This window comes from Silurus meridionalis, chromosome 17, assembly GCF_014805685.1.
Source record: "Silurus meridionalis isolate SWU-2019-XX chromosome 17, ASM1480568v1, whole genome shotgun sequence".
Taxonomy (NCBI): Eukaryota; Metazoa; Chordata; class Actinopteri; order Siluriformes; family Siluridae; genus Silurus; species Silurus meridionalis.
In genome coordinates, this window is record NC_060900.1 from 4,912,677 (window position 1) to 4,930,679 (window position 18,003).

The following is an 18,003-nucleotide window of genomic DNA, read 5'->3' on the forward strand; positions in this document are numbered from 1 at the left end:
GGAGCCTTTCCCAGGAAACTCAGGACACCAGAGGTCCGTATGGACGGGGTTTCAACACATGACAGAACCCAACAAAAACAATCAGCCTATTTTGCATATCTTTGGATTGGGTGGGAAAACCTGATTACCCAAAGAAAATCCCTGAGTGCTCCACCATAAACATAAAAAAAAATGTCTCACACAAATAATGTAGGTCAGATATACTAACAAAGCTGCTATTTATTTGTTGTAAAAGTTTATTATAATTTATTGCTACTTTTTTGTTTTACATTTTTTATTAATTACACTCCAAGTTCTTTGATGTTCGATCACAAAATGTGCTTTTTAGACATCCTATTTCAAATGTAGTCCCTATTCTGATATGGGCTACTAATTTTTGGAGTGTGTTTGTGATTTGTTCATTTATCCACAATGGTGTTAGTACATTCAGGTACCGATGCAGTTAGCATACCAATTCATCCCAAAGGTGTTCAATAGGGTTCAGGTTAGAGCTCTACAGCAGGCCAAGATCATTTACTCAAACCCATGTAAACCATATTTTCAGGGGACTGACTTTGTGCACAGGGGTACTGTCATGCAAGAACAGGTTTGGGTCTCCTAGTTCAAGTAAAGGAAACATTTAATGCAACACCATCCGAAGACATCCTAAACTATGACTGGTGTCCCAATACTCTTGTCTATCTAGTTTCTCTTTTTGAATTAGTTTCACTCTTTCCATTTTGAGCTTTCACTATAAACTCCTTAAGAAAAACGTTACTAAGCTTTCAAGAATTCAGCTGTGTTCCTTTGAAACTGCTAAAAGTGTTTCCATCTCCTTTGTCATAGTTACAAGTAAAACATATAAGCAAAGACAAGCCTATTAGTTATTTCATACACAAACACAAGGCATGAAAAAAATTAGCAGTTCGCTTTCTTTAAACCTGTGATGTTTTTATAAATGTAAAAAAAAAAGCAACTGTATCATTTTCCAGCACATGATGCATTTATTTGATGGTTATCAAAAATTTGTGAGTACCATAGCTACTGAAATACACTGTGCAATCAGTAAAAATATATTATATTTTCTTGCAGTTGGATAACTGTTATCTGTACAGTCTCAAAAAAAAAAGAAATAATACTTGAGTTAGAGAGAAGTATCCGACACAATACAACCACATACACGTGTTGATCGTTGTCTAGTGTAACCTAACCATCTCATTATAACATGTGGTCTTAGTCCTCTGAGAAATCATGACTACAAATGTGAGGCACGTTTATTTCGACGTCGCTTTTTCGTTCAAAATGAAAATGGCAGGGATGATGAGATAACATTGTGCCACAATTGCTGTATATACGTACATTACATGGTTACATTCCTGTTCATAATAAGATGGAAAAACGTCCTTTTTCTTTAGTTTTGTCGCCTTTCGCTTCATTGTTCGGAGAACATTTACGATTTCGGAATGAAATTTAGTGGTCACTTCAGTATTGCAATGACAAACGAGGATCACGTCACAACAGGGTTTGATATTGTTAACCTCATTAACTTTCTTGTAGGAATGGATTCGTGTGTGGTCAATTATAACTGCAATGGTTTCCCCTGAATGGACAACCAAACCATGTCTGAATGGCTCAAGCTTGTGTAAAAAGGTCATAGTGGTAACAACTTACAACTTAACCAAAAAAAAAAAAAACCAACCACATCAAATTTACTGTTTTTTCACCAAATCAGATTGATGGAAAAAAAGTTCCAGCTAAGATGTGCTTTCTATAAAGGAATGCCCAATTTTATTGACAGAGCCATACCCTTTATGACGCACAGCAAGGATCGGTCATAGCGCATTCGGTCTCTACTCAACATCTAATGATGATCTATCAACATACGTTTTCAGGACTAGTTTTTTTTTGTTATCTAGGCAATCACATTTCGCTGTTCTGACATACAGCTCCGAGCTATCAAAGTCTAGCTCACACATTACAGACCTGTCCAAGCTTTAATTTTATGAAATGCAGAAACTGAAGCACCTTCTCTCACGAGTTACTACACGAGCTCAGAAAAATGACAACAATCCCCAGAATGCTGCCAAGTGAGTTGATCCTTCAATAGTGCCTCGGGCAAAATATTGAGATACACAGCATTAATACATACTACACATAGGCAAAGCTTTAGCAGGTAAGGATTTGCATAATTGTGTTGCAATTTTTTTTTTTTTTTTTAGCCAAGCCAGCATTAAAAAAAAATACAAAACAACTACATTTGTAATGATCATGATACGTGAAAAAGTTTGTTTATCCAGATGAGTGTCCTCCGGGATTGTTCACAGAGCCCCGCTGTTACTGTTACAGATCTGAAATGCAGGACGGAGGAAATTTTTACACCAAAATGTCAAACACAGGATGTACTGCTAAATAAACACGTGGAGGATAAGGAGCTCTATCTTGAGTCTCTCTGGCAGCAGTCCAGTCCAAACCATACCCATGGCCACCTTTTAAATCAGTCACTTGTGGCTTTAAAAGCAAGCGAGCTGCCTTGACACAGTGTCTTTGCCATTGCCGCTACATCCAATGAGTGCTTGTGAAAACACACACACACACACACACACACACACACACACACGCACACGCACACACACGCACACACGCACACACACATGCACACACACAAGTGCTCAAAATGTCAAGGAGTGCATGTTGTATGGGCATGCAAACCAGTTCAGTGGCTGAAAAGTGAAAGATGATGATAGACAGATTGATGATTGATTGTGCATACATATACATATATATATATATATATATATATATATATATATATATATATATATATATATATATATATGTGTGTGTGTGTGTCCGTATATGGTAAAAAAAGTGAGTGGGACTGCAGAAGTAGTGAAGGTGCCAAGTCATTTGTTCATGTTCAAACAGGTGCCACATAGTTGCCAGGAAACGTTCCGAATGCTCGGGTCCTCTCAGACGTACCTAAGAGGAGAAGAGGTTCACCATCAGCACTAACAATTCAAGCCAGACATTTCACTGACGTTATCTAACAATCGTCATTTCAATCCTTGCAAACCTTAGTAACTAATCCCAGCAAGCATTGATTAAATCATAGAAAACCTTGATTTAATTTTGCCAAACCTATACTTAATCCCAGCAATTTTAGACTGAATCCTGGTAAACCTTAATTCAATTCAGCAAAACCTCTACTTAATTCCAGCAAGCTTTAATTGAATCCTAAAAACCTTGAATTAATTCTGCCAAACATCTACTTAATCCTAGCAATTTTAGACTGAATCTTCGAAAACCTTGATTTATCCTGCCAAACCTCTACTTAATCCCAGCGAGGTTTGATGAAATCCTAAAAACCATGATTTAATCCTGTCAAAAATCTAGTTAAACCAAGCTAAAATAGTTTTCATTCTATAAAACCTAGATTTAATCCTTTCTCAATTGAATCCCAGCAAACCTAGATTTAACTCCAGAGTACTTACATTTAATTATACAAGGTCTCCATTTATTCCTATTTTAAACCACAATCCGATCTTAACAAACCTCAATTTACAGCAATACCAGCAATCTAATGCTAGCAAGCCTCGATTTCTCATAGCAACCTTCAATTCGATCCCAACAAATCTCTATTCATTGACCCACCTTGTCGCTAATCCCAGCTAACCTTGTTTTGCAATCTCAATAATTCGAAGCTGAGCCTCAGTTTCACCATACCAAGCTTCAATTGAAACCGAGCAAACTTTAACTTCTCCACAGCGAACCTTGAGCTAATCCCAGCAAAGCCTGATTTAATCCTAGCAAACTGTGCATAATTTCACTCAATATCAAGCCTCAATTTAATTTTAGCAATCTTAAATGTAATCCTGAACTTGAGGTAATCTAATCCTGCCTAACCTAATTTTTTATTCTATCGACCTCAAGTGTATCTTAGCATTCTTTGATTTAATCTTGACAATAATCAATTTAAGCCTTGATTTATAGCAGACAAAAAACATACAATTTAAAGATAAATTAGCTTTATCATTATCTTGACACTAAGTTTGTTTATTTGGCATATTAACTGAGTTGGAGGCTCAAGCAAGCTCACATCATAGGAACAATATCCCTTGATTCTAGTAGATCTCGATGTGATTGCATAATGCAACAATTTCTGTCACAATCTTAAGATTGATCGAAACAAGATCTGATTTTATATTACACGTTCGGATTTACTAATGATGTAGTAACAAATAGTATCCTCTAGAGGGCAGGCAAGTAAAAAAATATACATAATCTTCAGCCAGGCTGGAAAATCAGGCAAGCTTTCCATTACGTCAGAGATATTTACCTACAAACCAGCCGTCATCGCACTTCTCCATCACCTGAACAATGTCCCCCTCCATCAGCTCCAGCTCATCTCCATTCTGGGGCTTGTAGTTGTAAACTGCCTTATATCTAATAAAGAGACAAAGGTTAGGGAATGCATTTGTCTCAGGAATGATTATCATAATCAGATTAATCATATTAGTCCGATCCCTCCGAGTGACTTACGGTTGTCGTGGTATGACCGTAGTGCTGCTGTTGACCTGGGAAGTTGTGGCTAGTGGAGTTTTGATGTGTGTATAAGACTGAGGAGAGTCTGTCCTGGAGCCATCCTACTCAAAGAGATTTCAAGAATAAACCATAAATAATCATCAGGGATGAAAAATCTTCACTGAATATAAACTTATAAGGATTAACACCACAAACATCAACCACATCTTGGTACCTGATAAGAATACAAAGGCCTTGGGTTCATGTTCGCTGCTAGTCCTGGGCCCTGTGAAGACACCAGGACATGACCAGACGGTGAAACAGGGGATTTTGCTTCTCTCTCCAGTGTGCTGCATGCTGAAGGTGAGAAACTCCTGTGGCTGTTGGGTGGAGTGGGTGACGCGGGGCCAGGCGAGTACACAAAGTAATTGGACGGCTGTTTGGTGGAGGCGAGAGGGTGTGTGGGTGACAGGGGGGAGCGTGATTGGCTGGTGCGTGCGTGAGGTGAAAGCGGAGCCTGGGTGCAGTGAGGGGAGAGGGGCGAGAGTGGGCAGGGTGAAAGGTCATCGGTGGTTTTGGTGCGGGGCATTTTGTTGACCTGCACGTAGTTGGCGGGGAAAATGCCGCTGCGGGCAGTGCCTGGGACCCGACCCTCCAACCACTGATCGTCCACACGTCGTGTTATGGAGATCACCTCGCCCTAAAAGAGATTGTGTTTACATATGTTGGACAAACTATGCATAAATAGTGTAATTCTGACAATAAAGCCTGTACCTTCCGGAATGACAGCTCCACCGGCAAGTCGGCGTTGAAGTTGAACAAAGCCACGGCCTCACCGTATTCCAGCACCTGTACACTGGGAGACTTTATTGGCACTGGCTTCTCGGTCGGAGGAATGATCTGTTTAGATGGAAGAGAGGATGAATAAGGAGCTAAGATAACTAGATTTCACAGTCAGGTAACCACGGCAAACACAAGGAGATGCCCATATACCTCGACGTAGCTGGTAGGAAAGATCCCTGCTCTCCCATGATGCTCTCCTTCATACCAGTTGCCATCAACCTGACGGTGAATGTATACCACATCACCCTTTTGCAGGGTTAGTTCTCTGGGAAACAAGGTCAAAAATTAAAATATGCTGCCATGAAGTGGAATCATGGATTTCATTAAGATCAAGGTTTTTTTTCTCATTATATGGAAATCTAATTATTCAATTCAGGGAACAAATAACTGTAGAACAAGAATTAGTGATGTGTTAGGAGAAAGCAGGTCTTCAGGGGTAGGTGAAAACCCAGATGGGACAAAAAGGCTAGTAATGAACACAACTGATATAAAAAACTTTCTTTCGGCTTCTCCCATTAGGGGTCGCCACAGCGGATCATCCGCATGTTTGATTTGGCACGTTTTTACGCTGGATGCCCTTCCTAACGCAACCCTCCCTATTTATCCGGGCTTGAGACCGGCACTAAGGCTTGTGCAACCCTAATGGCTGGGGTTGGTTCCCTGACCGGGGATCCAACCCAGCTGATATAATAATGCAATAATTATAAACTGAGTGCTGAACTGCCTGGTTAACTTCAATGGTGTAACCTGATAAAGCCGTCTCATATCACAAGTGCAACTATAATTATTTATCTATTATTGGTTACATTTTCAGTGGTTTGGAATGTTCATGACACTGTACATACTATAGCAGTCACACCTATAGCAGTCATTAGCAATCATTCCTTTAGCAACCATCCCTATTTTTTTCCTCTTAAAGGAAAAAAAGTGATGTATATATAAGTAACAAATGCACAAATATCAATGTTTTCTGCCTTTAGTAGTTTCCCAAGAAAAAAGTACTTAAACTGGATACCCCCCTTGATCCATCTATTCTTATATTTTTTATATTAAATGTTCACCCCTCAAGTGTAAGTTGTTACTACATATAATGTATTAGAGTGCATTAATATAAACCTTGCAGCTGGCTTTAAGATCTAAGCTGCTCTTTCAGAAAATTCACCAACAAATGTAAACCAATCAGATCAGTGTTTTATCAATCCTGCACTTGTGGTATACTGTATATGAACAATTCTTGTTTAAAATTGAAAACAAGATGTGAAATACAGATGGTTTCTTATAAATCCTTGATAATGAGAAGGCACTGGACAAAACCTGTGTGAAGATTTTCCCCGCCTGATACATTCTCATCCATAAAGAAACACTGCCATCTATTGGAGAACTTATTATTAGACGGAAAAGAATCTAGTTTTGAGTTACAGCTGAATCGTGTGGGCCTGTAGAATTTCACACGTTCATGTCTATTCACACACATGGTGAATGGGTGTTCAGTCTGTAATAAATGCACACTGCTGATCCACCCTTCCTGTTTATTTTGTGATATTTGTTAATATACTGTAGTGTGAGAGAAGCTACATATATGAAGCTTGTATGTTTACACCTACTTAGGTGACTGGGCTTGGAAATCAAATTTGGCTCGTGCTGCTTTCATCTGTAACCATAAACAGAAAAAAAACATTATCAAACAAATGGGCTAACCAGTATGGACCAACCCCAGACCTCGAAACACCTTCATACCTTTTTCTCCTCTCTCTTAGGAAGGAAGTCCATGTCTGCAGGCACACACTCTGTTCTGTCTGCCAGAGCAAAACCAAGAACAAAGAAAAAAGTTAAAACCAATACTTTGGATATTCAACATGAAAGTGCTTCTACAATCTGATTACAAAACACAAATCTCGAATTACTGAAAGGTTGTGCTTAGAATAAAACGTTTAAAGTTTGAAAAAACTGTGTGACAAAGTCAGTCACAGTAATCTTCACACTTTCAGATTTTATCACAAACTAATCTAAATAAATAGATTTGATTTAAATCTATGCATTGTTTTTGGCTAAATTCAAGTTGTAAGTCAAAATTTTCAAGTTTAAAACATTAATTTTATTAAAAAATAATTATTATTTATACATTGCGGGAAAAAATACACATCTATGAGAAAAAAACACTAAGAAGGTTATGAGAAAAAAAAAAGATTTTTAATCGAAGGGAAAAGTAACGTTTTATTAGATCCACTTCCACTCCAGACATAATGCAAAACAAGTGATGTCACTTTGCAAAGTGTAGATTTTTGAGTTTTACTTTCACAATACAACACAATACTAAGTTTATTTCTCATACATTTGTGTTTTTTCTTGCAGTCTTCTGAGTTTTCTTCTCCAAAATTGTTTTTTCTCGAACATTTGACTTACAACTTGACAATTTCGAGTTTTAAACTCCCATATTGGAGTAGATGGATAGACAGAGTCGCCTTATATAATGCTCTTATATTGCCACAGTTTGTTATTAATGCCACAGTTTGTTTCACCGTTATAAGGTAAAAATGGCTTTTCAATAAAAAAAGAGTGAGTGTGTGTGTGTGTGTGTGTGTGTGTGTGTGTGTGTGTGTGATGATGTAGGTGAAGTTTTTCTCCTAGTGACACAAACCTAATGTGGATTTCATGGAAATCAGTCTTAACCAAAAGTAAAATGTGTAAAACATGATATCTGTGATATCTGAATCTGAACAAAGCTTCAGGGTGGAACTTGATGGTACTTGATGGTGAACAGTATTAGGGGAAGTCATTGTAGACATTAGATGACCCTTTCCTCAGACTTTCCTTAAGGTACAAAATAACGTTTCGCTTGATCGAAAATTATTTCTCCATTCAACCATAAATAGACCATTTAGAGACAACTCAGTGTTTATAATGCTGTTTCTCTCTCTCTCTCTCTCTCTCTCTCTCTCTCTCTCTCTCTCTCTCTCTCTTTTCCTTTCTCTCTCTCTCTTACACAGAGCTCTGTTTGTATCAGTGTTGATCAGATACCACCCTGAGGTAAGGAAACCCGAAACAATAAAGAGGCAGAAATCCTTTTCCGGGTTCCTGGAAGCAAATTAACAGTGAAAAAGTTTGTTATAAAAAAAAAAAAAATATATATATATATATATATATATATATATATATATATATATATATATATATATATATATATAGATATAAAGGCCAATCTGTTAGAAGTTAGACAGAGGCAAAATTTGTTGTTGTTTTGATTCTGTACACCAAATTATGTTTAAAAAGAAACAGAGCTTCACCAATGGAAGATGCCCAAAATGGATTACTTAGAATTTGCATCGTGTATATACTCGTGTATATAATCGTGTAAATCAGCTCAGACTCCCACACTTGTCACCTAAAAAGCCTGGAATGAAACCTGTCCTTTTGTACTACATCCTCTTGTGACTGAAAACTTCAAAACACGATGGCAGTGTTTATTTTTGCTTATTTTTGGCCAGAATGATAGTGAGAGGATACGAGCTCAGCAGATAGGAAACAGTCACATCTTACCATTAGCATATGTGATAATAGGCGCTTGCTGAACGCCTGTGCAAGGCTTGGTGGGATGGCTTGGATAGGCACTAGCTTTATCTTTTGTCCCAAGGTGCTTTTCTCCAATCAGGTAGCTGGGAGAAAATTGAAGAGAGGGAGAATAAAAGATGAGATTTTTTTAAAAGTAAAGTTATGTTTAAATGTTTGTAGAAGAAACCGAACTAAGAATTCCCACTAGATTTGCAAATCAGGACATTTTCTTTGTACTCTTATATATATGTAATGATATGACACTTGCAAAACTTCACAGAAAGATGACGAAAAAAAACAAAACAAAAAAAAACAATAAAATCACATTGCCAAACCATAGCATTGACAAAAATTTCCAGTAATGCAACTCAGCCACTGCATCGCCTACTAATTCGTCCTCCTTTTCATGCCTTATTTGCTTAATTATATTGCAATTGTGATTTTTTTCATTAAAATTACAATACTTTCAATACATTCACCTTACTATTAAAAAAAATAAACTTGACAAAGTAATCCATCTATAAAACTTTAACTAGCAAAATAAAAAAAATGTGAAGCTGATCATTCCAGATCTTTCCATAAACCCATTTTCACAAACACACAGTCTCATTTAGAACACACAAGCTATCATGAACTAACTGGATCCTCACAAATGCCCCCGATTTCATGTAAACGCTCCTGCGAATGATTTACAAAGAAATCAGTTTGGATCCAGTTTGATAAATGAGTGGGATTGTTTAGGAGACGTTTACGTTCTGAAGTAAATTTGTTTTGACAGTAAGCAGATATACATTTGAAACGAAAAAGACCCCCATTTTACATGTAGACGTTCTTGGCATCGTCCTGTATGTTATGCTAACTCATGCTTCCTAAACGCAACCCAAACCTAATGCGTAACTCAGATGAACTTGTACACAGGATCTCCTTTGCTTGGTCTAAGACAATGGGCTTATCGTTACATAACAAGACACGGAACGTTATGTAAGGGAACCCCGTCATCTCCGAGTGTCGTTTAACTACTGACAAGCAAACTGCTGATTTTGCTGTCAAAATGTTTTAAAGGCAGAAGGTTGGACAAGAACATCCTTTACCATTATTACCGCGGTCCATTGTTGAACTACTTTTTTTTCCACAGAAGCAGCACTGCAATATGTTGCACACTGAATTTACAAAGCACTTATTAAGCAGTTTTAATGGAGGGGAGTTAGCGCATTAATGGAACTCAAACAAGTGTTTATACGTTTTCCTCCCTGAAGCTGGTTAATGTTCTAGACAAGAGGAAGCAGTAAAACTAAAGGCATGTCCTTCATCTTGTGTTTTTTTTTCATATAGATTACATTGTTTAATAATGGAGGAAGTGGTTTGAGAAAGAAAAGTAGGCCAAGAAGACCTGATCATGTTCACATGCAATTACAATGGTGGAGAGAATCTGAAAAATGTGTCTAAGGGAAGGTGAGATATATTCAGGGTTTTGCTCCAGACTGTAGGGCTACAGGCAAGTCTGAAGGCATGAACTTGACTTTTGGAAAAAGAGTCCAAGAGAGTGGATGAATGGTTACTGCCAAAAATCTTATCAAATCTCACCCTATCCATCCAATCCATGAGTGTCTTAAACACTAGAACTAGAAATCTACTGCGATCCTACCATACCCTGTCCAATCTCATGACTGACTAAAACAGAGAAGCCAGGAATCCAATCCATTCTCACCATACCCAGTCGGAATGATTGCCAGCTCTAGTGGAATCTTACCCTCCCAATCCTACTCTGTCCATTCTGTCCAATTATATCTCATCTTGCCAATCCTACTCTGTTCATTCGTTCCAATCATAAACCTACCCTATCCTGTCTCAACCTATCCCACTTTTTAGTCATATCTAATCTCACCCAATCCTATTCTACCCAGTCTAATTATAAAAAAAGACATAAGCCAAACCAATCCTACTTTACTTATTCTGTCCAACCATACCCTACTTATTCCATCATGTACTGCATACTATGCATCATTTTAACAAATACTGTAAAGTTGTACAAAAAATAAGCCAAAACCCTTCCTCCCACATAAACCTAGTTTATAAACCTGCGATCACACACACACACACACACACACACACACACACACACACACACACACACACACACACACACACCTCGGCAGGGGTTCTGGTATTTAGGCTGCAAGCCAGAGCTTGTCAACAATTAACCAATTGTGGCAGGAGACTGTCACACTCCCTGAATCATCATTAACAACAACGACAAGTAGGTAAATAAGACTAAGTCTATGTTGCACCACATAGGAAATAATAATTAAATTATAAACAGGAAATATGTGCTGCTTAGCTGTCCAGGACACATACAGTTAAATTGGAAAAAGAACAGCAACAATACATCAAAATCATGCAAAATATTGAGGCAAAAAATAACAATATCTGCAGAACCTACAATACATACAAGCTTCAACTGATAACATGACAATGTGGCAACTTTCTAATAAATATTGACTACACAAACACACACACACACACACACACACACACACACACACACACACACACACACACACACACACACACACCTGTAGTCTGGTCCTTTCCCAGATGGCGTTGCTCCTGCAGTGTTCTTTTCACCCTGTGAATACAGAAGACCAAAGTAAGTCCAGCCCATTTAACTACTTACCTCTTAAACACACCCACACACACACACACACACACACACACACACACACAAACATACACAAGAATGCAGAGTTGAAGAAAGAGCAGCATGACTGTACCCGCCCAAAAGGCTCCCCTGGGTCCTACACACTGCACATTCAGTTCATAAGAACAGATACACATATACAGTAGACATGAATTTAGTGTGCATTATTGTTGTTTGTGTTTAGAAAGATGTCTAAAAAGGTTCAAAAGACATCTGGGTGAAACGAGAATTGAACATCAGGACTGGGATCATGTGGGACACAATAAGAAAAGAAAAAATCTAACTGAATGAGAGATTTTTACTTTTGAAAGAGCAGTCAGATATAAAACTCATGAGACAAAGACCATGTGAAATAACATGCATTCAGTATTAGACACAGTAAAGATAGGCTCGCTTTATGTATGCTCTAAAAAAATTATAAATTAGTGCATAAGTGGGAGTTAAGCAAAAATAAATGCTCTCTCTGTACAGGATACCACTGATAAATTTGAGAGATGTAGCTGAGGGTGAGGAACTGTCAAAACCAAAGTGTGTTCAACATGCTAGTAAAAAAATGTAAAAAAAAAACGATAGAAAAAGAATCTTTCGGATAAGACTCTTTCACGTCTACTTTTGCTTTAAATACCCAAAACAAAAAATACTGCATTAAAGCCCTAGCTAAGAAGCTACACAATCCTTCCAAATATGCAAAACATTTTCAATTTTGCCATTTAATTATATTAAAAACAGAATTTTAGTTTACAAAACCACAGAGACTTGTGGTATTTTTTAACGAGTTAACCATTCAGCCACAAGAGTGCTAGTAAAGTCAGCTACTCAGTGGTGGGCCTTCAAATCTAAAACAGGTTTGGGTTTTCTAGTTCAAATACATGGAATATGTATCAATAATCATTATATATAGCTGTGTGTTTTCAGCTTTGTGGTTACAGTTTGGATAAGGACCACATATGGCTGGAAAAGTCAAGTGTCCCAAAAATTACTAAATTAAATCATTAAAAAACAAGAAAGATCAATCATTGGTGTGAATTTCTATTTGATGCAAGGCATTACTGAAGGAAATACAATAAAGGTTTAGGGAAAATGTGCAACAGGATCAAAAGTTTACAACGCAAAATGATTCGGTCAGGAATGCAAATCAGTGCTTATTGTGAGACACGAATTTTATAGTCTAGACACATTGGAGACTGAAGATAGGTACAGTAGAAGTGCTAAAGTGCAGTCTGAATTGAATTACTGTATAACCTTTAACCTAATGTAATGCCTTGTGTTTGTCTGACCATAGAAACCTCTCTAATTCTTTTCTTGATAAGAAAACTGATTAGAAGTACCAGTATGTGCAATATAATCGTATCTTAGAATTATTTTATATCCTTATTTACTCATATCCATATCCAGGTTGAAACAGGAAGAGAACTGGATTTCTGTAGAAAATCAGGAGTGTCTGGATAAATAAGGACCGATTAACCATTAAAGTGGATAAAAAAGAGGAGGTCTTGGAGGATCAGAGTGTGTTGAGGGGAGGGTCAGTACCTCACCCCTGCCTCGCCGCTGTGGCTGCTGCTGCTTCAGAGACAGCTTTCTCTCTAGGCCACGGATGTCTGAGTCCAGCTCTGCCTCGAAGCGGTTTAGCTCCGACACCAGAGTGGCCTGAAAAAACAAAGCACACATGTGGAGAGGAACAAATCAAAAAGTGTGACAGGAGAACTAAGAGGTCACTGAAAAGCAAACAGCAAAGTTTTACTTCTCCCATCTCCAAGATGTTTTTTAATATATTTTGTCAGGTTCGTTTATTTGCAACAGTTGTTCTTCACACCCACCTCTATGGACGGAGAGTGGGCTCTCTCAGGAGGGTGGTGGACCGGTGGTTGTCTCAGTGACTGTGACAAAAACAAATTAAATCACTGATTAAATGATGATTGAATAAAAATGAAACTATAGCTTATGTACATTGCATAACTATTTGCCCTCTTGAGTCTTTCACACATGAAAATGGATGCAGGGATTAATTTGGGTAAATTACCATTTAAGTTACAACATTTAAAGGTGCAACATGTATTTGAACAAAATAATCCTCCATACACCTTCGTAGGTTGTTTGTCTTTCTGCCCCCACCCCTCACCCTCCAAAAAAAACAAACAAAAAAAAATCACCAATTTTAGCTGCAGGTCTTCTTACTTAAGACAGGGTCAACTTTTCACATCTGGATCCTAATGTTTATGCTAATTCGAGGCTCCCACTACATGTTCAGATGGGGGGGTGAATACTTATGCAATGCATTAGATTTTATTTGTCAAGTAATTCAGTTATTTGTATCAATTCCATTTTTAATGTTCAATGTGTATTTCTAGCAAAAGCCTTTAACTAGCTCTATTCTACCATGCATTATTACATTCAAAGATAAAACTTTACTACATGTAACAAGATAGTGCACATTCCTGAGTAATTATCGAGTCCTTGTGGACTCGAGTGTCCTTTTAAAATGTGTGTTTAAGAGATTTTTAGTTATTTAGAGCTTGATAACTGGAGGCAATAATGTTTAATATATATCCATGTGAAGCCTTTATAAATAGAAACTCATTACCACTTCAGGAATGCAAGAACCTAAACTCTATGTTGCACTTATTCGCAGTAAAAGCCCAACAACTTTGCCTAATCACACCGTAAATGCAACATTTAACATTAGATTTCAACAATTAAACGTCCCGTAAAATCTAGTGAAAAGCCAGTCTTAAGACCCTGGCATAATGAGAGCTGTACAGAGCCAACAGCAGCCATCCTCATCCATCCCGGAGCAATCAAATCAGCTCATAAAGATAATTCCGTCTTAAAAAAGGCGTCTCTGATTATTCTTAGGGAGGAGCAGCCTGGGCTGGTGTCTGAGCGGACTAATGGCTGAGCTTGCTGAATGCTTTGGGATCAGACAGGGGGATAACTCGGATAATGTGCCTAATCGTGATCACAAGACAGCTCTGTTTGGAGGAGGGCGAGAACAATGAATCCATTTCTTTCTGCTTCTGGAGCATGACCTGACTAACGAGCAAACTGTGACGAGTGGCTCACAATGCAACAAAAACACTACTAGAACTAAATGAATTCTCTTTGTCTTTCGGTTTGTCTCTCATTGTCATTTTGTAGGTTTGTTTCGACAAGAAAGAAAGAAAATCATTTGTCTCAGTCGGATGAGGAAGACGAGCTCGGAAGCACAGTGCTTAAGATGGTTCAACGTTCCTTTGAGAACTATTTCCTGAAGCCCTTGAGCTTTGTAAACAAACGAAAAAGAGGCCAGTGGAACGGTTTGAAAAGCACAGAATGGAAAGGGAGACCTGCCAATTTTTTAAACAGTTTAATCACATTCATGAGACAGCAAGAACTCGTACACGTCAACAGGCCAAAGCGGCTCTGAAACATTTTTGTTCGCATGCCACTGTGCAATGAGAATAATGTGGAAACAATTCTCAGAAAGTTCAGGACAAATAAAGATAATAAAAGGTTCAAAGACAGGTTTGGACCTAATATATGAATCTTGAACTGAAGCTTTAGAACCAACATTTCAATGTACACTTTTGTGCATATTATAATATCAACATATTTCTTATTCTATTGCAAATACAGGTAGCCCACGATTACAGAATAGATAGGGACCGGAAAAGTGTTCTTCAGTCGATTTTTCGTAAGTCGAGAAGAGTGGGACTCACGGGTCTCAGTCCCACAATGCATACCTGCCAGGCGTTCTTCTTCTTCGACCCATTGTCAAATCTGAATAGCGAGCACGGATTTTAAAAAGTTTTCTTGAATATATTTAGATTTTCTTTGTTTAGTTTATTTTGGGTGGTTATGGCCTTGTTCGTATCTCTGAAAATTCGTAAGTCGGGTGTTTATAGGTCAGGGGGTGGCTGTACAATTTTTTCAATGTTAAAGGTTTGCACACCCTAAGAAATTAAGTCTACACAGGGACAGTAATGTAAGTATTCCCCTTCCGAATCAGTTTCAGCAGTATTTTTTAATATTAAAACATCTTTATTATATTTATGAATAGTAAAAATAACCCCGAATAGTACAGATTCCATTTTATCCTGTGGCAAAGGAGGTTATGAGCTGTCAGTATAAAAAATGTCTCTTATCTATCATCTACAATTGAAACCAAAGAAAAATTGCATAACAATAAAGTGGAAGCAACTCAATTTTTATTTACCATTAGTCTAGATTATATAGGTTATATTCGTCTAGATAGTATACACGTTTTTATTTACTGATCAGTTCTGTCTTTTTCTTGCAGAGTAATTTCCACATTGACTGTCATACAACTTGTGCCACTTTGAGAAAGGCCTTGCTGTATTAGTAAGGACTGCAATCACTCTGTTTACTAACTGGTGGTTCCCACAGCATCCACTACTGGACAACCAGACTGAAGAACAGAAGTTTTCAGTAGGGATAAGTAATACCACTTTTTTATCTTTTTTTCAATTGAATACCAAGTACTTTCAAGTCCAGAATTTATGTGACCAAATATTCAGATAAACTGCATTCCTTCCCTTTTATAGCTTTTTGTTAAGGGATCACGCCAATGTTGAATTTTTTCCCCTTGGGCCTGTTTCTTGTTTGACTTATCAGTTCTCCTGCTGACCAACCCTCTACATACAATGCTGCTATTGAAAGTATTGATACTCTGCTTCTCCTTAGCCATCAGACATCATAACAGTCAGTAGTCATTTTATACTGTAACACTGCACCACTTCCAGACACATAGATTTTATAATTCAGAAATACAACTTCCTATTCTGAGTACTTCTAGCTACTATTCTGCATTATTTAAGAGCATGTCACGTTACTTAGCCATTGTCCTTACTTTCTTTAGCTACCTTATTATGTTTCATCATAGAATAGAATAGAATAAAATAGAATAGAATAGAATAAAATATTACATTACAGCACAGTGAAATTCTATCTTCTGATATCCCAATGATGTTAAGAAGCTGGGGTCAGAGCACAGGGTCAGCCATGACACAGCACCAATGAAAACTTTAGATTAGTAACCCAGAGCCTTAACCACTGAGCTAGCACTTCCCACTTCAGTATTTCTCCTGTCTAATATGCATTTGTTCACATAAATGCTTGTAATTCCAATGTCTGACCCTAAGCCTCGTCACAGTTATTTCAATTCATGTCTCTTGACTTTAATAAACGTCATATGTTTTTTTCAATATTACTTACACATAAACCTGACTTAACTCAGACCGTCTGATCCCAAATTTCTGATTAGTATTTTTCCACTACACTGCCAATATAAATCTACTGTATAAAAAAATATACAGATGGAAGTATAGTGGGACACCCAACTTTCCAGTCATATGTGTTTCCTTCCCAAACTTGTACCACAATGTTGGAAGCACACAATTGTATAGGATGTCTTTGGATGCTGTAGCATTTCACTTGAACTAGGCAACCCCAACCTGTTCCAGTATGACAATGCCCCTATAAACAAAGCGAGCTCCATGACCATATGGTTTACTATACTATATAGTTCTGACCTCAACCCTAGTGTACACATTTGGGATAAATTGGAAGGCTGACTGCACCCCAGGCCTGCTTGTCCTACATCAGTACCTGACTTTACAAATGCCTGTTGCTGAATGAAAACAAATCTCGACAGGCACACTACAAAATCTAGTGGAACACAGAGAAGTTTGGAGGTTATAATAACAGCAAATAGGGACTAAAAGTGGAATCTGATGTTCAAAAAATCATATTATAAGGTATCCCCAAACCTGTGTCTATATTGTGTACCTTTTTTTTTCAGATAAATGATTATCCATTGTCATTTGCCTGTAATGTCTGTTTAGCACTGATTTCAATTAAATCAATTATCAGATGTGGCTCAGGGTTGCAATAAAATACGCCATGCTTGTATCTATATAACGGCTTTGCATCAGAACTATTGCGACTCAAGTCTTTATTTACAAACAGTCTGCGGGAACCTGGAGTGATCCATCAGAATATTTCCCAGTGTAAACATAAAGATATATAGTTCAAGAAAAACTACCACATTTATAAACCTCTTCTAACAGTTTAAGAAAAAGAAAGAAGAATCCTTCAAAATAAGTTTCTGTACAATATCTTAACAAAGGGCTGAATCTGAACCCACTCGCTGAAATGCCAGAAGTCAGCAACAAAACGCTCCTTTCAACATGCTGACCCAAGCACTGTGTTACAAAGTTGCTTTGAAATTCTGGGGAAAATCCACTACAATGGGGCTTTTTGCTGTTTGGAACCTGTTGTTTAACCTGTTGTTTTGCTGTTGTTTTGCTGTTTGGAACCTGTTGTTTAAATAATACACATTTTTATTATGCATTCAGGTTTTTTAACTAATTATCACATATTAATCAGATGTTCACATCAAAACACACCATATAGTA

The 18,003-nt window shown here is 37.6% G+C and overlaps 1 protein-coding gene across 2 annotated transcripts in view; it reads right to left on the bottom strand.

Annotated features, from left to right (window-relative positions):
* Window positions 1-960: 960 nt before the first annotated feature.
* sorbs3 (sorbin and SH3 domain containing 3) overlaps window positions 961-18,003 on the bottom strand; it is a 48,640-nt gene continuing 31,597 nt past the window's right edge. Inside the window, exons 10-22 of one of the 2 annotated variants that reach the window (XM_046870772.1) lie at window positions 13,408-13,467; window positions 13,121-13,237; window positions 11,466-11,518; window positions 8,881-8,996; window positions 7,081-7,139; window positions 6,948-6,994; window positions 5,494-5,608; window positions 5,275-5,400; window positions 4,736-5,200; window positions 4,519-4,622; window positions 4,316-4,422; window positions 2,817-2,958; window positions 961-2,760 (exon numbers count right to left, since the gene is read on the bottom strand). In XM_046870772.1, the coding sequence (XP_046726728.1) occupies window positions 2,897-2,958; window positions 4,316-4,422; window positions 4,519-4,622; window positions 4,736-5,200; window positions 5,275-5,400; window positions 5,494-5,608; window positions 6,948-6,994; window positions 7,081-7,139; window positions 8,881-8,996; window positions 11,466-11,518; window positions 13,121-13,237; window positions 13,408-13,467 (1,431 nt within the window). In that variant the 3' untranslated portion in view covers window positions 961-2,760; window positions 2,817-2,896. The remainder of the gene's footprint in view (window positions 2,761-2,816; window positions 2,959-4,315; window positions 4,423-4,518; window positions 4,623-4,735; window positions 5,201-5,274; window positions 5,401-5,493; window positions 5,609-6,947; window positions 6,995-7,080; window positions 7,140-8,880; window positions 8,997-11,465; window positions 11,519-13,120; window positions 13,238-13,407; window positions 13,468-18,003) is intronic. The other variant, XM_046870773.1, reaches the window with a different exon arrangement.